General features: G+C 48.7%; 2 protein-coding genes across 4 annotated transcripts in view; one reads left to right on the plus strand and one right to left on the minus strand.

Moving 5' to 3' along the window:
* RASGRP4 (RAS guanyl releasing protein 4) overlaps positions 1-7,942 on the plus strand; it is a 34,335-nt gene extending 26,393 nt beyond the window's left edge. The window contains exons 13-17 of one of the 3 annotated variants that reach the window (XM_032228660.1): positions 1,369-1,513; positions 2,795-2,831; positions 4,193-4,360; positions 6,329-6,546; positions 7,408-7,942. In XM_032228660.1, coding sequence (XP_032084551.1) covers positions 1,369-1,513; positions 2,795-2,831; positions 4,193-4,360; positions 6,329-6,546; positions 7,408-7,539 — 700 coding nt within the window. In that variant the 3' untranslated portion in view covers positions 7,540-7,942. The remainder of the gene's footprint in view (positions 1-1,368; positions 1,514-2,794; positions 2,832-4,192; positions 4,361-6,328; positions 6,547-7,407) is intronic. The other 2 variants (XM_032228662.1, XM_032228661.1) reach the window with 2 other exon arrangements.
* A 689-nt stretch (positions 7,943-8,631) lies between these two features.
* On the minus strand, positions 8,632-20,737 carry FAM98C (family with sequence similarity 98 member C). The gene is made up of 8 exons (XM_032228611.1): positions 20,655-20,737; positions 18,281-18,417; positions 17,197-17,331; positions 15,542-15,726; positions 13,063-13,146; positions 12,832-12,948; positions 10,580-10,747; positions 8,632-9,717 (listed from the first exon to the last, which is right to left on the minus strand). The coding sequence occupies exons 1-8, from the start codon at positions 20,675-20,677 to the stop codon at positions 9,565-9,567; spliced, it is 1,002 nt and encodes a 333-aa protein (XP_032084502.1). The 5' UTR covers positions 20,678-20,737; the 3' UTR covers positions 8,632-9,564.
* Between the last annotated feature and the right edge of the window lie 2,665 nt (positions 20,738-23,402).

A 23,402-nucleotide genomic window follows, 5' to 3' on the forward strand; every position in this document is an offset into this window, starting at 1 on the left:
TTGAATACCACCACTGGTCAGTTGATAGACGTTTTTGGACCTTCCCAGGAAGGTCAATAGGGGAAGCCAGATTCACTTAATGACTGCATGATTCCCCTAACAGCAGTGACTTTTTTAACTGTGGCAGAAACAAGCAAACCCGGAGACTTTGCCCGTCCCGACAGCAATGGAATCAGGGGACAAGACAGGACTTGTTAAGGATGACCTAACTCCGTCTTACTCAACGGGGAGAGGCACATCGCATCCCGCAGACATGACAGCAAACAGGAGATAATGCTAAGGCGTTGTATGTTTGGGACAGCCAATTTCATTTTGCAAACTTGAACAAAAAAAATAATTCTTTTTTTTCCAAGCAGGGAAAGCCCCTTTGTGAGAAGAGTGCAGGATAAGAATCAGTGGGTGTAGGCACCGAGTACGATTTGACATGTGGTTTCTAGGCGCTTATGAGTGCTGGAGGCAGAATATAACCCGTGGCCTAAACATACAATTCAGGATGGTAGCAACCAGTTATACCCAAGAAATTTAAATTCGTCTTTTCGCAACATGTTCAGAGGTCTCGACTTCAACTCCCAGAATTCCCCAGGCAGCTTTCATGCCTAAGGTGGGACTAGAACTCACCGTTTCCAGGTGATTAGCCCAAAGTCGTGTAGCTGACTTTCATTCCTGTGGTGGGTCTAGAATTCCCAGTCTCCTGGTGATTGACCCAGTCACCCAGCCAGCTTTCATGCTTAAGGTGGAATTAGAACTCCCTGTCTCCTGGGGATTGGCCCAAAGTCACCCAGCTGGATTTTAAGAGCCGAGGTGGCGCAGTGGTTAGAGTGCTGTACTGCAGCCACTTCAAGCTGACTGTTATCTGCAGTTCGGCAGTTCAAATCTCACCGGCTCAGGGTTGACTCAGCCTTCCATCCTTCCGAGGTGGGTAAAATGGGGACCCAGACTGTGGGGGCGATATGCTGACTCTGTAAACCGCTTAGAGAGGGCTGAAAGCCCTATGAAGTGGTATATAAGTCTAACTGCTATTGCTATTTTAGGTCTAAAGTGGGACTAGAATTCCCAGTCTCCTGGTGATTGACCCAGTCACCCAGCCAGCTTTCATGCTTAATGTGGAATTAGAACTCCCTGTCTCCTGGGGGTTGGCCCAAAGTCACCCAGCTGGCATTTAGGTCTAAGGTGGGACTAGAATTCCCAGTCTCCTGGTGATCGACTCAAAGTCACCTAGCTGGCTTTCATCTCTAAGGCAGGGCCGGAGCTCACGGTCACCTGGTGGTTTGGCCGATAGTCACTCAACTGGACATGGCGGAATTAGAACGCCTAGACTCCCAGCTTCCAGCCTTAACCACTAGACCAAACTGTCTCTCTTCATCACAGGGAAGGAACCTGGAACCGAGAGAACCTCTCGGAGTACTTCATGAGGGCCTGCGCCATCTTCTCCAAGATGGGCCTGGTGGTCCTGCACGATTTCCAAGAGGTCACTTTTAAGAAACCCACCTTCTGCGACCACTGCAGTGGCTTTGTGAGTTTACGGACCTTTCCCGATATCCCCCCCCCACCCCATTTTGCCTTGGCCGAAATGACTGCTGGAAATGTAATATCAAGAGGTGTTTTCGCACAACTTAAGAAATAAAGACCACTGAAAGGATTGCCCATTGTTGGACCCCCGTACCCCGAAGGCAGTAGTGGTAGAAGGGAAACTTTGCAGCTAGACTCTCTCCTCCTCCTCCGAGTTGGAAGGGACCTTGGAGATCTTCTAGTCTAACCCTCTGCTCAAGCAGGACACCCTGTGCAATTTCAAACAAACCGATTCATTTATAACAGATTATCAGATCTCTTCTTAAAATCCTGCATGGTTGGAGCACCCACAACTTCTAGAGGCAAGTAGTTCCACTGGTTAATTGTTCTCACTGTCACGACATTTCTCCCTAGTTCTCGGTTGCTTCTCCCCTTGGTTAGTTTCCATCAGTTGCTTCTTGTCCTGCCTCCAGGGGCTTAGGGGCATAGCTTGATGATCCTCTCTTCTTGAGCCCCATAGATATTGGGACACTGCTATCGTGTCACCCCCTTCTTTTCATCAAACCAGACATACCCAATTCCTGCAACCGTTCTTCATATGTTTTAGCCCCCATATTTAAGTAGTTCTTTCCAGAACTACTCTGCTAGACTTCTAGGCCCTCCATCAGGACTAGGAACATGCTATTTTTTTTTTCAGAAGAGGTGTGATTTGAGGATCTCCAAGGATGTTTTATTCCCGTTATCTGGCTGCCCTGTGTAGGCACAAACACTAGTCTTAAACACTGCTCCTCACACTTAGGGAGTGAAAAGATGGAGACCAACTCCCAGAATTCCCCAGCCATCCTAACCTTCCTGTTGGAAGCCAACTCTGGGGACTGCAAACGGGGACACCTCCGTAACCAAGATGTATATTTCAGATGGGGAATAAAACCCTGGGAAAGGAAGCCACAGGGAAATGAAAATAAAATTATCTGTTCGCGCAAGTAATGGCTGGCAGAGCTCACCCAGCTGTTTGCATCCTTCCAGATGCGGTCTCAAGGGGGGGAGGGTCTTGCAACCTAAACTAACCCATTTTCTTTCTTTCTTTCTTTCTTTCTTTCTTTCTTTCTTTCCTTCCTTCTTCCTTCCTGCCTTTCTTCCTTCTTGCCTTCCGTCTTTCTTTCTCTTTCTTTCTTTTTCTTTCTCTTTCTTTCTCTTTCTTTCTTTCTTTCTTTCTTCTTTCTTCTTTCTTCTTTCTTTCTTTCTTTCTTTCTTTCTTTCTTTCTTTCTTTCTTTCTTTCCTTAGATATGGGGAGTCACCAAGCAGGGATACAGATGCAGGGGTGAGTGCGCCCTCTGCTGGGCTCCTGTTGGCTCAGCACAATTGCTTTTCCGAATCCAATGAGGTGGGAGGGCTCTAAACCCCACCCCACCCCCCCGAATTGGGACAGCTGCCAATGGGTGTTAAATGGGGTTAAGGGTTAGAGCAAAGCCCGCATCCTTCCAGCACTGATGATGTTGCCTAGTTTGGTAATGAAACGTCCGCAAGAAAACAACCAAGATCTAGAGTAGAAGGCTCCAAACTTGGCAACTTTAAGACTTGTGGACTTCAACTCCTAGAATTTTCCAGCCGGGGAGATGAAGTCCACAAGTCTTAAAGTTGCCCCCCACCCCCGCAAAAAAATTTTTTGGGGGCGGGGGCTGCTCTAAGAGCACCCGGGAGCCTATAATAAATTGGAGAACGATGCTAACAATAACTGAAAATTCATATTTTTGCGGTGTCTGAATAAGATGCTGACACCAGCTCAGTGTTTGAAATATAAATCAATGTATTTGCAATCTACATGTGCACTCAGCTAGGGTGGTCAGACAAACAGGAGCTTCCTGAGGTAAATCAACACCGCAGGGATATCGTGAGGTAAATTACATGGTTCACCAACAAAAGGGCGAACGACAAAACCGTGCCCGAATAAACCGCGGTGACAAAACCGCGTGTTCTAAAGCGCTCTGACGAATGAGTGCTGAATCGCGCCGACAACAGCGCGGCGACAGAAGCACGCTGTAAAACTAAACCTAACCCTAAACCTAAACGTAACCCTAACCCTAACCCTAAACGTAACCCTAACCCTAACCCTAAACGTAACCCTAACCCTAAACGTAACACTAACCCTAACCCTAAACGTAACGCTAACCCTAACCCTAAATCTAACCCTAAACCTAACCCTTACCTTAACTTAAATCGCCCTTCTGTCGACGTGCTGTTGTCGACGCGCTGTTGTCGGCGCGTTGATGACGTCGTGGTTTTAGCGACGCGGTTTAGTTGGGCGCGGTTTTGTCGTTCGCCCTTTTGTCAGGTCACGAAATTACATACACCCACACGGAAAAAAAAAAGGCACAGAGGGGAGGAAAAAAAGATACTCTCCCTTTACACTCTGGGACCAATGAACCACAACTGCGTGCTCTGGCTCAGTGTCCAACCTCGCTGCTCCAGCTATTAAATTAAATTTTAAAATGTGTATTTGTGTATGTGCATCCTTAGTACTGAAGGAATAAAAGTGCCTTGCCCAGCACCATGGGTGTTGTGGTACCAGGTTGGAGAGGACTGGGAACAGAAGCCATTGGGGGTGTGTGGGTGACAATTAATCTTCTCATTGCTTTGATCTGAAGCCTTTTTTCCTTTTCTTTTTTTGGTGATCCTCTCCAGATTGTGCCATGATCTGCCACAAGCACTGCAAGAACCAGGTGGAGGTGGAGTGTCACACTCGCCGCTTACCGTCCTCCTCCTCCTCCTCCTCCGACAGCACTCCGCGCGCATCCACAGCCACGCTAGCTATGAGTCACCATCCCAGCTCCGGTATATGGGCCGTTGAGGGTAAAAAAAAAAAAGGCTTTTTAAAAAAAAAATAAGCACGCACGTCTCGCTTAACAACCACGTTGCCTAGTGATGGAGATTCTGGACCCAATTTGTGATCGTAAGCCAAGGATGTGAAACACAAGGCCCGCGGGCCTGCAATGTGGTGGGATCTGGCCTGCAGGGCAGTCCTGGAAAATTTAAGGGGTCAGCCCGTGTTGCCGTTGTGGCCCACCAGCAGCCATTGCAGCTGGCAGCAGATTCAGACAGTGAGGAGGGTTGGGGAGGAACCTGGGCCAGTCCTGGAGTCTGGGAAAGGCTCGGATGAGGGCTCTGTGTCGGAGGCAGAGAGGGGGCCAGGGCCGTCCGGCAGTTATCAGCTGCCTTCAGAGTCAGGCATCAGTGAGGCAGAAGAACAGCTGGAGCCTGTTCCCAGTGTGTCCATGCGCAGAGCTGCCAGAGGAAGGGAAGAGCTAAAGAACAGGGTTGGAGTAAAGCCACAGGTGGACGATGAATGGCCCCTCCCAGGGGGAATAAAAGAGGAGCGAAAGGGGAGTGGAGTTTGCAGGAGACCATTAGTTCGCTTCATTGGTTCGTGACTCTCCGAGACTCCTTGCCATGTTCTGCAGAGATCGTCCTGGCAGCTCTCCAAGCCAGATAAGGTCTGTGATTGTAAATCCTCCCTTGAAAGACTTGGCTGGAGGTGAAGGAGCAGAATTCAGAGTCAATTAATAAAGGAGGTTTTGTCGGGACAACAGGGAGTTTGCTTCATGCTCTTGGGAAGCCTCGGTCAGAATAGTCGCTTCGGCCAGAGGAAAATTCGGGCCAGCAGTTTGGTGAGTGGCGTCAAGCTGGCCACGCCCACACCACTGGCCACACCCACCCAGTCAGCCAGCCCCCCCCAGCCCCCCCCCCCAGGTCAACCACAGCCTTGACCTGGTGGGAGTGGCTTGCCGGCCATGTGTTGTTTTTTTCTCTCTCTCTCTCTCTCCCTCCTTTTGTCTCTGTGTTCCTTTTTCCTTTTTTTCTTTCATCTCTCACTTTTTCTTTCTTTTTTTCTTTCTCTTTCTTTCTTCCTTTCTTTCTCTTTCTCTCTCTGAGTGTGTGTGTGTGTGTGTGAGAGAGAGAGAGAGAGAGTGGTGGGTTTCAAAAATTTTTCGAACCTACTCTGTGGGTGTGGCCTCCTTTGTGGGAGTGGCTTGCCAGCCATGTGACCTAGTGGGAGTGGCTTGCCGGCCATGTGTTTTTTTCTCTCTCTCTCTCTCTCCCTCCTTTTGTCTCTCTGTTCCTTTTTCCTTTTTTTCTTTCATCTCTCACTTTTTCTTTCTTTTTTTCTTTTTTTCTTCCTTCCTTCCTTTCTTTCTCTTTCTCTCTCTGAGTGTGTGTGTGTGTGTGTGTGTGTATGTGAGAGAGAGAGAGAGTGGTGGGTTTCAAAAAATTTTCGAACCTACTCTGTGGGTGTGGCCTCCTTTGTGGGAGTGGCTTGCTGGCCATGTGTTTTCTTTCTTTCTTTCTTTCTCTCTCTCTCTCTCTCTCTCTCTTTCCTTCCTTTTGTCTCTCTGTCCCTTTTTTCTTTTTTCTTTCATCTCTCACTTTTTCTTTCTTTCTTTCTTTCTTTCTTTCTTTCTTTCTTTCTTTCTTTCTTTTTTCTTTCTTCCTTCCTTCCTTCCTTCCTTCCTTCCTCTTTCTCTTTCTCTCTCTGTGTGAGTCTATGTGTGTTTGTTTGTGTGTGTGTGTGTGTGTGTGTGTGTGTGTTAGTGGTGGGTTTCAAAAAACTTTGGAGCCTCTTCTGTAGGTGTGTCCTGCTTTCCGGGTCCACTGGTGGAACCTCTTCTAACCGGTTCGGTAGATTTGACAAACCGGTTCTACCGAACCGGTGCGAACCCACCTCTGCACCAGGCCAAAGATGCGAGGGTCATCCCAAGAGCATCTCCTGCCTCCGAAAATCTGGATTGAGCGTACGAGACCTCGTCTTTTATCCTCTTGCAGGCTCAGAGGAAGAAATGTTTCTCTTCCCACCAGGATGGGAACAGGGCAAGAGCCCCATGGTCTCCTTGTCCAGCAGCCCCGGCAACCGGACGGTCAAACATGCCAGCACCCAAACCGAGCAGGCCAGCCCAGCAGCTGAGGAGCAGGAGGGACGGCCGGAGGATGGTTGCAGCAAAACCCAGAAGCAGCTCCTGGAACTGGTGAAGGAGCTGGAAAAGGTGAGGATATGGACGGGGGAAATAACAATAATCGTGGCTTTTCTCAATCCCAGGCACATTTAAGGTGTGTGGACTTCATTTCCCAGAATTCCCCAGCCCGTTTGCGGTATCTGATAGTACCACGAACACATTTTTTTCGAAAATAAGGCACTTACTGGCCCAACTGGCCCTGTAGAGAACCACTGGCTTGTTTAACGACTGTGGCATACACTGTTTTGGTCACCACACTACAAAAAAGATGCTGAGACTCTAGAAAGTGTGCAGAGAAGAGCAACCAGGATGATTAGGGGACTGGAGGCTAAAACATACGACGAACGGTTGCAGGAACTGGGCAGGGCTGGTTTAGTGAAGAGAAGGACCAGGGAAGACATGATAGCAGAGTTCCAATATTTGAAGATTGTCACAGAGAGGAGGGGGTCAAGCTATTCTCCAAAGCACCTGAAGGCCAGAAAAAGAATAATACCGTCATTGAAGAGCTAATAGGCGTTAGGAACAATTACGCAATTACGGGAGGTAATTGTGCTCAGCTGGTGGTCATTAGGCTCCTCTCCAGACTATAAAAAGACTGCTTGTGTACATGGCCCTCTTGCGGAAGTCAACACAGGAACGAATGTCGGAGAACATTGTTAGAAACTTGGCAGGCTGTATTGCTGCCAAGCCTTATCTGTGTTTATTGCTGCCCAAGCTTGTCTGTGCCGGGTTGCTGCCAAGGACCTGTCTGTCTGTTAATTAAACGCCGTAACTTATCTTTGACTCGGAGTGTGTGTTGGTGTGGGACGAGGGGGGTCAGAACAGGGATGCATGCCAGCCTCCCCACCATTCTGATGCCCTCTTCTCTAAACCCCTCGCTCTGACCTGCAGGAACGGGACGGGCTGCTGACGGCCAACCAATCTCTTCAGAGCCGCTACGCGCAGCTGGAAGCCGAGAACAGGCGGCTGCTGAAAACAGGCAGTCCGGGCTCCCTCTACGAAATCGCGCCTCGGTTTATCTGAGTCGGCTTATCTGTCGCTTTGCCGTCCTCTGCCACGGACTCCGAGGACTGAAGGGAGCTTTCCGGAGGGGCAAGCACCGAGCCTCGGTGTGCCAGGGAGCAGGAGAAGGGACTGGCGGAGGAAGCTGAAAAATTAAAACGGCAAAGAAGAAGAAAATTTGGGAGCTGATAATAGACGCTGTCCTGGGGGGTGGGGGTGGGGGTGTGTGTTGTTAATTTCCACCTGAGGAAATTAACAACACCTTTGCAGTCCTAGAAGGAACGGTGAGGATCTGGTCCCTTTCCCACGGAGCTTCGTATTTGTAATTTATTTATTATGGGTTATTTTTTTTAATGTACGAGCATTTTATGGCTCTGGCAGCTTTGGGGGATTTGTAAATAAAGAGCACAATTCCGAGAGTTAATACCAGCCATATTAGTATTCCTAACCTAAAAGTAATCGGTTTGAATATCTTGAGAAAAGTCACAAGGGCGTGGCGGTGGGGGGGGTGGGGAGCGAGCTTCAAGTCCAAAGACCAGTTGTTCAGTCACGCAGGCCGGCTGCAAAATACACAGAAATCTACAGTGAAATGGACCTTCCCACGAGGAGTGGTCCGCCTGCAGCTTTAAGACGGGTGGACTTCAACTCCCAGAATTCCCCAGTCAGCTTTTAAGACGGGTGGACTTCAACTCCCAGAATTCCCCAGCCAGCATCCTTTTAAGACGGGTGGACTTCAATTCCCAGAATTCCCCAGCCAGCATTCTTTTAAGACGGGTGGACTTCAACTCCCAGAATTCCCCAGCCAGCATCCTTTTAAGACGGGTGGACTTCAACTCCCAGAATTCCCCAGCCAGCATCCTTTTAAGACGGGTGGACTTCAACTCCCAGAATTCCCCAGCCAGCATCCTTTTAAGACGGGTGGACTTCAACTCCCAGAATTCCCCAGTCAGCTTTTAAGACGGGTGGACTTCAACTCCCAGAATTCCCCAGCCAGCATCCTTTTAAGACGGGTGGACTTCAACTCCCAGAATTCCCCAGCCAGCATCCTTTTAAGACATGTGGACTTCAACTCCCAGAATTCCCCAGCCCGAAACTTTACACAACCCACCAGAAGGCAGAAAAAATAAAAAGCTTTATTTTGAACACGGATCTTTACACAGCAAGAGTTTGGGTTGAATGAGTGAGAACCTTATCAGGGATCTGAGCTGTGTTAGCAATCCCAGACCGTTAAATTTCAACCACATCTATTTGTCCCCCCCAAAACACCCCCTTTTTTTAAATACAAAAGGCCATTGGGCCATCAATACATATGATCATCCTGGGCCTCCCAAGCCACAATTCCCTTATTCCTCAGCCAGGGAAGCTAAGCAGATATGGATATATATGAACCAGCCTTCCTGGTTCAAACCCACCACCACCAAGATAACCAAAGGAGGCGGCAAGAGGCACACACACACCCCCTCCAATAATACCCCAAGCACCCACTCACCCAAAACAACTTATGCATTTCTGCTTGCAAATTAACAGATACCTAATTTGGAAGCTTTCTTTACAGTAAAAATCTAAATCAGGAGTCCCCAAAACTTGGCAACTTTAAGACTTGTGGATTTCAACTCCAAATCAACTTTAAATCAAAGCCCATGGATCTTCTTCCCTTTCCCCAGCTAGGCACCCCATTCCGTGGCCTTTAGAGTGCAAAATGAAGTCTAAATACAAAATACTTATTTTTGATTTCGGACAGCCAAGAATTGTTTAGTGGCTTCCCGGCTGCTCTGCCGCGTGGCCTTCCTTCCCAAACCTTCCCCTATAGCTTAAGAGAGCTACGGCTCTCCTAAAGTTGGCGTGATCTTTGGATTAGAGGAGCTTGCCTTTACGGGGCACATCTGGCCCCAAGGACCACATCCTTATTTAAAGCTGCGTCGCCTCCATCCTGGAGAAAGGCGAGATTGAGAATTGGACACGTTCGGTGGGACTCCGTGGCTCTTCCTGAATTTCACACTCTCTGGCCACGCCGACCCACAGCAGCCAGTTTCACATCCTCTTCCTTTATTTCTTCTTTTTGTTGCCCCGTTTAGACCAGCGCTGGCCTCCTCCTCCTCCTCTTCCTCCTCCTTCTCTCCTCTTCTCCCAGGTGGGCATGGGGGCCTCGATTTCGTTTGGACGTCCTCCCCGGTCTGGGACGCTGCCCGTCATCAAGATCTGTGGGAGGGAGGGAGAGAGGAAAGGAAGGAAGACAGGAGAGAGACGGACAAGAAGGAAGGAGGAAGGGAGGGAAGGGAAGACAGGAGGGAGACGGAGAAGGAAGACAGAATGGAAAAGGGAAAGGGAGAAGAGGGGACCAGAGGGGAGAGGAGAGGAAGGAAAAGAGATAAGAAAGGGAAAGAGGAAGGGAAGACAGGAGAGAGGGAGAAGGAAGGAAGGAGACAGAAGGGAAAGGGAGGAGAGGAAAGTGGAGGGGAGAGGAAGGAAAAGAGAAAAGAAAGGGAAAGAGGAAGGGAAGACAGGAGAGAGGGAGAAGGAAGGAAGGAGACAGAAGGGAAAGGGGGGAGAGGAAAGTGGAGGGGAGAGGAGAGGAAGGAAAAGAAAGAGGAAGAGGAAGGGAAGAGGAGAGAGAGGGAGAGGAAGGAAAGAAGGGAGGAGACAGAATGGGAAAGGGAGAAGAGGAGAGGGGAGGAAGGAAAAGAGAAAAGGGAAAGAGGAACCGAAGACAGAAGAGAGAGGAAGAAAAAGGAAGGAAGGATAGTGAAGGGAAAAGAAAGAGAAGGGAGGAGAGAGGAAGGAAGGAGATTGAAGGGAAAAGAAAAGGAAGGGGAAGAGAGGAGGAAGGAAGACAGGCTGAAGGGAGGGGACACCAGCATCCTCCCCCTCTCAGCCTCTCCACCCCAAGATTCAACTCCTTTCAGTTGTAAAATCTGGGTTGTGCAGTCTGTTGAGTGAACCGCGGGGGGCTGGCATTGGGCCCTGGGCTAAGCCGTGAAGAGCTTGAAACCCCCTTGGGGTCCTCCTCCCCCTCCTCCCCCCTCCAGCTGTTGGGGGCCCAGATGTCCCCTCCAGCTCATACCTTGTTGACGGCACAGCTGGTCTTACTCCGCAAGGCCCCACTGCTGGTCTTCACGATACGAGAAAAGTCCTCGCGGGCAGCCAGCAGGTGGGCAAGGGAGAGCTGGGAATCTTCCGGCAAAGACCTCCGTAAAGGTTGGAAGGCTTCGGACATGGCTGCGCTTCGGTTCTGGGAGGGGACGAGAGATGAGAAAAAGAGACAAGGCTCCAGAGACGGCTGTGTTCTCTCTTCCCCAACTCCGAGTTTGGTCTAATGGTTAAGGCACTAGACTAGAAAGAGGGAGACCGTGAGTTCTAGTCCCGCCTTGGGCATGAAAGCCGGCTGGGTGACTTTGGGTCGTTCACCAGGAGATGGTGAGTTCTAGGTTTGGGTTTAGGTTTATTGGATTTATATGCCGCCCTTCTCCCAACATAAAAGAAAACACATATTACAAAAATTAAAAGGGACATTAAATAAAGTATCCCAAAAAACTCCCAATTGATATTTACAATAAAAAATTAAAAATTAAATTAAAATTAACAACCAAATTAATCCTATATTTTATTCTATTCAGGCCAGGCCGGCTTGATGGAAAAGCCAACTTTTTAGGGCGCGTCGGAAGGACCGGAGGTAGTCCCGCCTTAAGCACGAAAGCTGGCTGGGTGACTTTGGGCCAATCACCAGGAGACAGTGAGTTCTAGTCCCGCCTTAAGCATGAAAGCCAGCTGGGTGACTTTGGGCCAATCACCAGGAGACAGTGAGTTCTAGTCCCACCTTAAGCACGAAAGCCAGCTGGGTGACTTTAGGCCAATCACCAGGAGACAGTGAGTTCTAGTCCCACCTTAAGCATGAAAGCCAGCTGGGTGACTTTGGGACAATCACCAGGACACAGTGAGTTCTAGTCCCGCCTTAAGCATGAAAGCCAGCTGGGTGTCTTTGGGCCAATCACCAGGACACAGTGAGTTCTAGTCCCACCTTAAGTACGAAAGCCAGCTGGGTGACCTTAGGCCAATCACCAGGAGACAGTGAGTTCTAGTCCCACCTTAAGCACGAAAGCCAGCTGGGTGACTTTGGGCCAATCACCAGGAGACAGTGAGTTCTAGTCCCGCTTTAAGCACGAAAGCTGGCTGGGTGACTTTGGGCCAATCACGAGGACACAGTGAGTTCTAGTCCCACCTTAAGCACGAAAGCCAGCTGGGTGACTTTGGGCCAATCACCAGGACACAGGGAGTTCTAGTCCCACCTTAAGCACGAAAGCCGGCTGGGTGACTTTGGGCCAATCACCAGGAGACAGGGAGTTCTAGTCCCGCCTTAAGCACGAAAGCTGGCTGGGTGACTTTGGGCCAATCACCAGGACACAGTGAGTTCTAGTCCCGCCTTAAGCACGAAAGCCGGCTGGGTGACTTTGGGCCAATCACCAGGAGACAGTGAGTTCTAGTCCCACCTTAAGCACGAAAGCCAGCTGGGTGACTTTGGGCCAATCACCAGGAGACAGTGAGTTCTAGTCCCACCTTAAGCACGAAAGCCAGCTGGGTGACTTTGGGCCAATCACCAGGACACAGGGAGTTCTAGTCCCGCCTTAAGCACGAAAGCTAGCTGGGTGACTTTGGGCCAATCACCAGGACACAGGGAGTTCTAGTCCCGCCTTAAGCACGAAAGCCGGCTGGGTGACTTTAGGCCAATCACCAGGAGACAGTGAGTTCTAGTCCCACCTTAAGCATGAAAGCCAGCTGGGTGACTTTGGGCCAATCACCAGGACACAGGGAGTTCTAGTCCCACCTTAAGCATGAAAGCCAGCTGGGTGACTTTGGGCCAATCACCAGGACACAGGGAGTTCTAGTCCCGCCTTAAGCACGAAAGCTAGCTGGGTGACTTTGGGCCAATCACCAGGACACAGGGAGTTCTAGTCCCGCCTTAAGCACGAAAGCCAGCTGGGTGACTTTGGGCCAATCACCAGGACACAGGGAGTTCTAGTCCCGCCTTAAGAATGAAAGCCAGCTGGGTGTCTTTGGGCCAATCACCAGGAAACAGTGAGTTCTAGTTCTGTCTTAGACACGAAGCTGGCTGGATGACTTTGGGCCCATCACTAGAAGACAGTGAGTTCTAATCCTGCCTTAAACAAGCAAGCCAATCATTCTCAGGCCAACGTTGAGCATACATTCGCTGCCTTGAGTTATTAAAAAATAATAAACGTGGTACATGAATGAATGGATGGATGGATGGATGAAGTTTAGTTAGTCAATCAGTCAGTTCCAAGAGCTTCTGAAATCTACCTTGGCCCTCTCAGACCAATGGAAGGACGCAACGGTGACATCAAAACGTGTCAGCATCATGTGTCTTCGGCACTGGTATTCAGCCCCCAGCAGTTGGTTAATCTCGTCCAGCGCTTTCTGATATTTTAAGGAGAGCGAAAGGGGGAAGCAGAGATGCTTAAGACCCATCAGCACATAACCAGAAAGCCCAGCCCTCCTTCTCCTCTACTGCCAACTCTAGAGGCCTCCTACCCATTGCTCAGAGGTCAACGGGGCCTTCAGGAGTGGTGCCGTCCGGTCGGGCTCCGGCCCTTGAGCAGCCAGAGCCTCAGAAACCTGAAAGAAGCATGGCGTTAGCTTGCATAGATTGGCGAAGAGAAAGAGGCCGATAGCACCACAAATGATCAACACAATAGAGTGTTAATGCCGCTTTGTGAAGCCGCGGAAAGGCCACACTTAGAATACTGCATCTAGCTTTGGTTGCCAAGATGTCAAAAAGATGTAGAGACTCTAGAACAGTGTTTCTTAACCTTGATGGCTTTTAAGTCCTGTGGACTTCAACTCCCAGAATTCCCCAGCCAGCTATGCTGGCTGGGGGATTCTGGGAGTTGAAGTCCACAGGACTTAAAGTCGCCAAGGTTGAGAAACACTGCTCTAGAATTTACAGGTAGGGGCTCCCAACCAGAGGTGCCAGACGATATTCCAGGGGGTACGAAAACTTGGGACTTAGCCTGTTTCCCCGAAAATAAGACCTCCCCAGATAATAAGCCCAATTGTGCTTTGGAGCGCATGGGCTAAAAAATAAGCCCACCCCCCCAAAAAAATAAGCCTTCCCTGAAAATATTGCAACGCAGCCAGCAGCCATGAGGTGACCCCGCTTGCTGACTCCTGCACCTCAAAAATAATAAGGCCAAGCGCTTATTTCAGGGGACAAAAAAATAAGGCCCTGTCTTATTTTCGGGGGAAAGACGGTAGAAGTTTCACAATTATAGTGCATATGTATAAATATATACATATAATTATTTCTTTCTTTAAGGGGTGTGAGAATATATTCTAGGGGCATGGGGTATAGAAAAGGTTCGGACAGTGGTGAAATTCGATTTTTTTTACTACCAGTTCTGTGGGAGTGGCTTGGTGGGAGTGGCTTGGTGTGGCAGGCATGCCTTGGTGGACATGGCAGGGGAAGGCTATTGCAAAATCTCCATTCCTTCTCCACTCCTGGGGGAAGGATACTGCAAAATCTCCATTCCCTCCCCTCTCCTGGGGGAAGGATACTACAAAATCTCCATTCCCTCTCTACTCCTGGGGGAAGGATACTACAAAATCTCCATTCCCTCTCTACTCCTGGGGGAAGGATACTACAAAATCTCCATTCCCTCTCTACTCCTGGGGGAAGGATACTGCAAAATCTCCATTCCCTCCCCTCTCCTGGGGGAAGGATACTACAAAATCTCCATTCCCTCTCTACTCCTGGGGGAAGGATACTACAAAATCTCCATTCCTTCTCCACTCCTGGGGGAAGGATACTACAAAATCTCCATTCCCTCTCTACTCCTGGGGGAAGGATACTGCAAAATCTCCATTCCCTCCCCTCTCCTGGGGGAAGGATACTGCAAAATCTCCATTCCCTCCCCTCTCCTGGGGGAAGGATACTACAAAATCTCCATTCCCTCTCTACTCCTGGGGGAAGGATACTGCAAAATCTCCATTCCCTCTGCACTCCAGGGGAAGGATACTGCAAAATCTCCATCCCTTCCCACTCCTGGGGGAAGGATACTGCAAAATCTCCATTCCCTCCCCTCTCCTGGGGGAAGGATACTGCAAAATCTCCATTCCCTCTCCACTCCAGGGGAAGGATACTGCAAAATCTCCATCCCTTCCCACTCCTGGGGGAAGGATACTGCAAAATCTCCATTCCCTCTCCACTCCAGGGGAAGGATACTGCAAAATCTCCATCCCTTCCCACTCCTGGGGGAAGGATACTGCAAAATCTCCATTCCCTCCCCTCTCCTGGGGGAAGGATACTGCAAAATCTTCATCCCTTCCCACTCCTGGGGGAAGGATACTGCAAAATCCCAAATCCCTCTCCACTCCTGGGGGAAGGATACTGCAAAATCTCCATTCCCACCGCACTCTGGGGCCAGCCAGAGGTGGCATTTGCTGGTTCTCCGAGCTACTCAAAATTTGCGCTACTGGTTCTCCAGAACTGATCAGAACCTGCTGAATTTCACTCCTGGGTTGGGACCCCTTACTTTAGAAAGAGCGCAGAGAAGAGCAAGGAAGATGATTAGGGGACTGGAGGCTAAAAGGTATGAAGAATGGTTGCTGGAATTGGGTGTGTCTAGTTTGATGAACAGGAGTGGGCATGATAGCAGTCTCCCAATATTTGAGGGGCTGTCCCAAAGAAGTGGGGGGGGGGTGTGTGTCAACCTATTCTCCAAAGCACCTGAAGGCAGGAGAAGCAACCTCTTCTTAAAAACCTTCAGAGTTGGAGCACCTGAAACTTCTGGAGGCAAGTTTTTGCCACTGGCTTTCAGTGCCGTTGTAACTTTAAACAGTCGTTAAAATGAACGTTCCCCAGTCAAGGGTATGTCCTGTCCCCTCCCTCCTTCCTTCCCTCTGTCTTTGCAAGCAGCTGGGCCTCTTTAAGCCTTCTGACATCGAAAAGGACAGAGGCTCCTCCTCGTACCCTACCTGTCCAGCCCAGGTTTGCCTGCCCCTCCAGTCTCACCTGGGATCTAATGTCGTCCATAACCTGAGCCACAGAGGAAGCCGGGTCCGGCTCAGGCATCCCCAGGGCTTGGCAGATCTGATGGAGTTCCCGCACGGCTTCGTTCTTTCTGTCGCCTTGCTTTGCGGACTGGAGCGTTTTCCTGGCCTGGAGCCGGGCAGCCAGCAGCTCCGAGCTCAAAAAATCTGAGATGGATGGAAGGAATGGAGGAAGGAAGGAGGAAGGGGAGACAGGAGAGAGAGGGAAAGAAGGGAAGGAAAGTAGAAAGGAGGGAAGGAGAAAGGGCAGACAGGAGAGAGAGGGAAAAGAAGGAAGACAGAAAGGAAGGAAGGAGGGAGGGAGGAAAGGAGGGAGAGGGAAGAGAAGGAAGACAGAAAGGAAGGAAGGAGGAAGGGAAGAAGGAGAGGGAGGGAAAAGAGGGATGGAAAAGAAGAAAGGAGGGAAGGAGAAAGGGCAGACAGGAGAGAGAGGGAAAAGAAGGAAGACAGAAAGGAAGGAAGGAGGGAGGGAGGAAAGGAGGGAGAGGGAAGAGAAGGATGGAAAAAGAGGAAGGAGGGAAGGAGAAGGAAGACAGGAGAGAGAGGGAAAAGAAGGAAGGAAGAAAGGAAGGAGGAAGGGAAGACAGGAGAGAGAGAGGGAAAAGAAGGATGGAAAAGAAAGAAGGAGGGAAGGAGAAAGGAAAAACAGGAGAGAGGGAAAAGAAGACAGAAAGGAAGGAAGGAACGAAGGAAGGAAGGAAGGAAGGAATGAAGGAAGAAGGGAAGACAGGAGAGAGAAGGAAAAGAAGGAAGGAAGGAAGGAGGAAGGGAAGACAGGAGAGGGAAAAGAAGGATGGAAAAGAAAGAAGGAGGGAAGGAGAAAGGGAAAACAGGAGAGAGGGAAAAGAAGACAGAAAGGAAGGAAGGAAGGAAGGAAGGAAGGAAGGAAGAAGGGAAGACAGGAGAGAGAAGGAAAAGAAGGAAGGAAGGAAGGAAGGAAGGAGGGAGGAAGGGAAGACAGGAGAGAGAGGGAAAAGAAGGAAGACAGAAAGGAAGGAAGGAAGGAGAAAGGGAAGACAGGAGAGAGAGGGAAAAGAAGGAAGATGGGAAGGAAGGAAGGAAGGAAGGAAGGAAAAAAAAGAGGAACATTTTGGTGTTTTTAGTATGTCCTCCAAACCCCCCCACTGCACATGTGGCCTCTGAGGGACCCCCCTCCCCCCGCCTGGAGTAGATCCATTTAAAAATATCCCTATTTTTAAGAAGAAGAAACGTTGTTCTCCCTTTGCGATTTCCCTGGAGGCCGAAAGGAGACGCCATCTGATGTCCCAGGGGCAGAAGACCAGGGCCGTGTTGGGAGTCCCTCAGCTGATGGGGCCTCGGGAGAACACAGGACCGCCATGCCCTCTGTTCTCGGCACCTACTATTCGGAGTAGTAGGGTCCTTCGTGCTCCCTGCGCTTGGCCGTTGAAGGTAACCTCATCAGAGCTAGAAGGATGTGAGGTTTGGGGAGGAGGAGAACTGAGCTGGGCTGTTTTCCTGCAGACGTTTCATTCTCCATCTATGTAACATCATCAGTGCTAGAAGGATGTGGGGGGGGGGGTCTGAGGAGGAGGGTTGTCATTCACAAACCACGATTAAGCCAGCTGTGCACCCCATTCCGTCATTCCCGCGACTTACACAGAAGCTGCAAGCAGTTGTCTCGGGTGCGGAGTCTCGCCATTACGTCCCCTGTGGTCAGTGACGGATACGGGCAGTGCAGCTCACCCAGGAGGCCGCTGATTTCGATCTGAAATGTCTCGGCATCCTCAGGCCCTGAAGAGTTTTTTTAGGATCAGAATGATTTAATTTTAAAAAAAGATTTCTATCACCTCTGCTCATTCTTAAGCTTTCCAAGTGGCCCATTTCTAGCTCCATTTCTTCCATTCCATTCCCCTTCCATCCTTTTCCTTCCTTCTCCTTCCTTCCTCTTCTTTCCTCTTCCTTTCCTCTTCCATTCCTTCCTTCCTCTTCTCTTCCTTCTCCTTCCTTCCTCTTCCATTCCTTCAGCCCTCTTCCATTTCTTCCTTCCTCTTCCCTTCCCTTCCTTCCTCTTCTCTTCCATCCCTTTCCATTCCTCTTCCTTCCCCTTCCTTCTTTCCCCTTCCATTCCATTCCTTCCTTCCTCTTCTCTTCCTTCTCCTTCCTCTTCCATTCCTTCAGCCCTCTTCCATTTCTTCCTTCCTCTTCCCTTCCTTCCTCTTCTCTTCCATCCCTTTCCATTCCTCTTCCTTCCCCTTTCTTCTTCCATTCCTTTCCTTCCTTCTCCTTCCTTCCTCTTCCTTCCCCTTCCATTCCTCTTCCTTTCCTCTTCCATTCCCTTCCTTCCTCTTCTCTTCCTTCTCCTTCCTTCCTCTTCCATTCCTTCAGCCCTCTTCCATTTCTTCCTTCCTCTTCCCTTCCCTTTCCATTCCTCTTCCTTCCTCTTTCTTCTTTCCTCTTCCATTCCTTTCCTTCCTTCCTTTTCTTCCCTTCTTCCTTTCTCTTCCCTTCCATCCCTTTCCTTCCTTCCTCTTTCCGTCCCTTCCCTCCTCTTCCTTCTCTTCTCTTCCCCCTCCCCACAGTCTTTGCATCTTCCGTTCTTGCACATGATCTAGAGCAGTTCCCTTTCTCTCGTGCTCCGTAACCTCGATACGCAGTCCAAAGTCCCATCTCTTGCAAAGCCGCACACCCCAAAAGTGGAAACCACCTTTCCCCCCTCTGCAAAACGCAAGAGCCCACCTACCCTGCACGGGGCTAACGTCCTCCTCCAGCCGGCAAATGGTTCGAAGCTCTGAAACCAGCCACGAGCAGAGCGTCATGAATCGAGGGCTGGAGACCCCAGCTTCAGCCACCTCGGTGAAGGTTTTTACGGACGGAAATCTACAAATAACGATAACAATAAAGCCAAGATAGCCCCCATAGTCCCAGGGCACCTTTGGGGTGCAATCACCGCTTGAGAGCCGAGGTGGCGCAGTGGGTAGAGTGCAGTACTGCAGGCCACTTCAGCTGAACTGCTAGCTGCAGTTTCGGCGGTTCAAATCTCACCGGCTCAAGGTTGACTCAGGCTTCCATCCTTCCGAGGTGGGTAAAATGAGGACCTAGATTGTGGGGGTGATATGCTGACTCTGTAAACCGCTTAGAGAGGGCTGAAAGCCCTATGAAGCGGTATATAAGTCTGACTGCTATTGCTATTGCTACCGAATGCGGCGGCATTGACAACATCAGCACCAGGCCATTGTAAGAGACAGCTTTACGTGGAGTTTACGTTTAAATTGGATTGGGGATTTTCATTCCCCTATCGAGTCTTTCCCAAGGATCTGGGATAGGGTTCCCCAGGGTGTTTTTTTCCTCCCCAAGAGGCAGCTGGACTTTCTGGTTTATCTTCGAAGGCGTTTCGCTTCTCATCCAAGAAGCTTCTTCAGCTCGGCTTGGCTCATTCCCCACCCTCCAGTCCAGCTGAAGCAGTTCAGCAAAACATCCTCAAAGAAAAAACAAGGAATTCCCCGTTGCCTCCCGAAAAAAAAACGCCTTTGGGAGCAACGTGACCAGGAGGACTGGGAATCTCTACAGACTTTTAGCTATTCAATTTGGGATGAAGACCCTTGGAATGGTGTGGGAGCAGGAAGGGATTTTTCCAGAGGGAAAATTGCAGACTGCAGGAACCATTTGTGACCCTGAGGACACAGAGGAACCTCCAAGTGGCCTCAATGACCCTCTCAAAGGATGTAAGGGACCAGCTGTCTGCAAGGAGGATAAATCGTTCCATTCCCCACCATCATTGATTGATTGATTGATTGATTGATTGATTATATTTCTATGCTGCCCTTTTCCCCGGAGGGGACTCAGGGCGGCTCACAATCCAAGTCAAGGTGGGGGGGGTACAAATAAGGGAAAGAAAAAAAAGCACGAAACAAAACAGTACCACAATTTAAAAGCACACAACAACCATACCATTCGAGAGGGGACAAAAGCTCATTAGCCCCAGGCCTGTCGGAACAGCCAGGTTTTAAGGGCTTTGCGGAAGGCCTGGAGGGTGGTGAGGGTTCGAATCTCCACGGGGGGAGCTCGTTCCAGAGGGCCGGAGCAGCCACAGAGAAGGCCCTCCTCCGGGTGGTCGCCAGTCGGCATTGGCTAGTGGATGGAATTCGGAGGAGGCCTAATCTGTGGGATCTAATCGGTCTAGTGGAGGTAATTGGCAGCAGGCGGTCTCTCAAGTACCCAGGTCCATTCAGAGCTGAAGAAGCTTCTTGGATGAGAAGCGAAACGTCTTCAGAGAAGAACCAAGGAAGTCCATTTGCCTCCTGAAAAAGCACCTTGGGAACAACCATGGCCTGGAGGACTGAGAATCCCTACAGACTTTAAGCTATACAATTTGGGAAATAAGACCCTTGGAATGGGGTGGGAAGAGGAAGGGATTTCCACAGGGGAAAACTGCAGACTCCAGGAACCATTTGCACCACTCAGGTGACCCCCCCGAGGACACAGAGGAACCCCCCAAGTGGCCTCAACGACCCTCTCAAAAGGATGCAAAGGACCAGCTGTCTGCAAGGAGCATCCATCCTTCCATTCCCCACCATCCAGGTCCGAGCAGAAGAAGCTTCTTGGAGGAGAAGCGAAACGTCTTCAAAGAAAAATCAAGAAAATCCAGTTGCCATTATCCCAGACGACTGAGAATCTCATAGAGCAGTGTTTCTCAACCTTGGCGACTTGAAGATGTCCGGACTTCAACTCCCAGAATTCCCAGCAGTGGTTAGGACAGTGTTTCTCAACCTTGTCAACTTGAAGATGTCTGGACTTCAACTCCCAGAATTCCCAGCAGTGGTTAGGACAGTGTTTCTCAACCTTGTCAACTTGAAGATGTCTGGACTTCAACTCCCAGAATTCCCCAGCCAGCATTCGCTGGCTGGGGAATTCTGGGAGTTGAAGTCCGGACATCTTCAAGTCGCCAAGGTGGAGAAACACTGCTCTACAACAACCCTGCGAGGTAGGACAGGCTGAGAAAGGTGGGGCGAGCAGCGAAGGCTCCCCCTGGAATCTTTCACCCGCAACCCCCCCCCACCCCACCCCCGCGACTGACCCTCGGCCCCGCCCCGGCCCCTGGCTCCGCCCCCGCTCACCCCTGCACGTCTTCCGCCTCCATGTCTCCGCAGGAATTCCCCCGCCCCTCCCTAACCCTCGAACCGAGCGCCGCTCGCGCAAGCCCTGCAACCCCGCCCCTTCAAGCAGAGGCGGCGTTCCCCATTGGCTATAAACCGTCCGGGCTCTTCCTTACAGACGTCAAACCAAAGGACCGCCAATGATAGCACGGGCTTTTTTAACACCCCCCGCCCCGTGACGCCCTTAGCGCCTGTGATTGGCCGACGGCTATCATAGCAACCGAAGGGGCTCCTCCCACCGCGCTTGAGCTTGTTGTTTTTTTTTTTTTTCCCCGGCCAATCGGGAGTTTCTTCTATTTAAAAAAAAAAAAAAAGAATCGCCTCTCAGAACGCCCGCAACACTCATCAGCCAATGGGAAGACGCCCCTCGCGGACGCCCCCCCCTCCTCTTTCGCTATGGCAACGTGCCAGGCACAGGAGAGTAGCGGAGGGAAAAGTATCAATCGCCGGCCAATGGGAGCGCGCGGACGGCTGCGGGGGCGGCCCTTGGAGGAACAGCTGGCCGCCGGGTTCCTTTGACGCGTTTCCCGGGAAGAGCCGCTTCCGAACGGCCTTTGCCGAGCAGGCGCTGAGCGCGTGCAGAGTCCTTCCTTTGGACGCCGGGCGTTAGGTGTTACGTGTGTATGCACAAACATGCGTGTTTTCTTTTTCTTTCTTTTTTTTTTCGTTTCTGTTAGAATTTTGCACCAGTGAGGTTAAAACCAATTTCGTTGCATTTAAGTACAATGACAATAAATATTATACTTACACTTCGAGGGTGTGGATGTGCTCCCATTCTGTACCTAAAGTGGTTCTAAATATTTTTCCGTTTAATTTTTTCCCCTATTAATTTTCCCGTTTAATATTTTCCCTATTTAATATTTTCCCTATTTTATTTTTTCCCTATTTTATTTTTCCCTTATTTTTTGCCTATTTAATTTTTTTTCCTTATTTACTTTTTTTCCTTATTTAATTTTTTCCCTATTTTATTTTTTCCCTGTTTAATTTTTTCCCTTATTTTTCCCTATTTAATTTTTTTCCTTATTTAATTTTTTCCTTATTTAATTTTTTCCCTATTTTATTTTTTCCCTGTTTAATTTTTTCCCTTATTTTTCCCTATTTAATTTTTTTCCTTATTTAATTTTTTTCCTTATTTAATTATTTCCCTATTTTATTTTTTCCCTGTTTACTTTTTCCCCTTATTTTTCCCTATTTTATTTTTTCCCTATTTAATTTTTTTCCTTATTTAATTATTTCCCTATTTTATTTTTTTCCCTGTTTAATTTTTTCCCTTATTTTTCCCTATTTTATTTTTTCCCTTATTTAATTTTTTTCCTTATTTAATTATTTCCCTATTTTATTTTTTCCGTTTAATTTTTTCCCTTATTTTCCTTATTTAATTTTTTTCCTTATTTAATTTTTTCCCTGTTTAATTTTTTTTCCTAATTTTTTTCCCTATTTAATTTCTCCCCCTATTTAATTTTTCCTCTGTGTTTAATTGTTGCCAATCTTAATTTTAATGCTTTCATGTTTTTATGCTATTGTAAGCCGCCCAGAGTCTCTCTCAAGATAGTGGGGAGAATATAAATTCGGTAAGAAAATTAGAATATTTTTTTTCCCGTGTGATTATTGTTAATCTTAATTTTAATCTTTTTATGCTATTGTAAGCCACCCAGAGTCCCTCTTGAAAGAATGGCGATAATCTAAATTTAATAAGAAAATTAGAATATATGACTTTTTTTCCCCTTTCTCCAATTGGAGGTGGAGACCCTTTTGAGAACTGTAGGCAAGGAAATGTCATTTTAATGTATGCCAATGAGTGTACATTCAAAGGGACAACAAAGTTAGTCTGAAAGTCTATTTGCCAAAATAATTCAAGAGGCGTGATGTATGATGTAGAACCGTGATGGCAAACCGGTGGCACTCAGAGCCCTTTCTGGGCATACATGCCACCACCAGCTGTTCTGGTTTCCAGCCAGTTCATCTTCGCGGGTGCCAGAGCACTGGAAAACAGCCTGAAAACAGCCCCCAAAACAGCCAAAAACAGGCTGTTTTTCCACAGTGGCCAGCTAGTCTTCGTGGGCACCAGTGCTCTGGAAAATGGCCAAAAACAGGCCTTTTGGGAGGGATTTTTGGCTGTTTTCAGGGCCAGAAAATGGCCCGGGAAATGGCCTAAAACCCACCCCAAAACAGGCATGCACGCACTGGCCCACTGGTCTTCGGGTTTCCGGTGCATTCATGGCATTTGTTGCCAAAAAGGTTCACCATCCCTGATATAGAGGGTGAAAACTGAATTCAGATTTTAAACAATTATGCGAAACCAACCAATAAAAACAGAATTCTACAGAGGGTAGGAGTAGAGGAGAAGTAAGGGAAGGAAGAAGGGGAAGGAGAGGAGGAAGGAAGGAAGTAGAGAAGGAAGGGAGGGAGAAAAGAAAAGAAAGAGAAAATAAGGTGGTGTTATAGCAGGTGTGAAGGATGGTAAATAATACATTCCAAATTATACCTTATAACCTTTTAAATGGAATAATAATAATATAAGAATGGCTAAGAAAAAGAATAACTATGTGAATGTATACCTATAACTGCATGTAAGAGAATAGATGACAGTAAAAATATAAAGCACAATATAGGTAAATAATACTTGATCATAAGTAGCTAAGTATAAATAAATAAATAAAAGTATATAAAAACGGATAATGAATAACGAGATTATAAACGCAAGATAGA

Source organism: Thamnophis elegans, chromosome 12 (genome assembly GCF_009769535.1).
Source record: "Thamnophis elegans isolate rThaEle1 chromosome 12, rThaEle1.pri, whole genome shotgun sequence".
Taxonomy (NCBI): domain Eukaryota; kingdom Metazoa; phylum Chordata; class Lepidosauria; order Squamata; family Colubridae; genus Thamnophis; species Thamnophis elegans.

What these genes read in the sequence shown, in the direction of transcription:
- FAM98C (XM_032228611.1), bottom strand. Translation starts at nt 20,677, where the DNA reads ATGGAGGCGGAAGACGTGCAGGG. An exon ending in CGTTGACCTCTGAGCAATGG is followed by an intron (nt 12,949 to 13,062) that starts GTAGGAGGCCTC and finishes TTAAAATATCAG; the next exon opens with AAAGCGCTGGACGAGATTAA. An exon ending in CCAGCTGTGCCGTCAACAAG is followed by an intron (nt 9,718 to 10,579) that starts GTATGAGCTGGA and finishes TCCCTCCCACAG; the next exon opens with ATCTTGATGACGGGCAGCGT.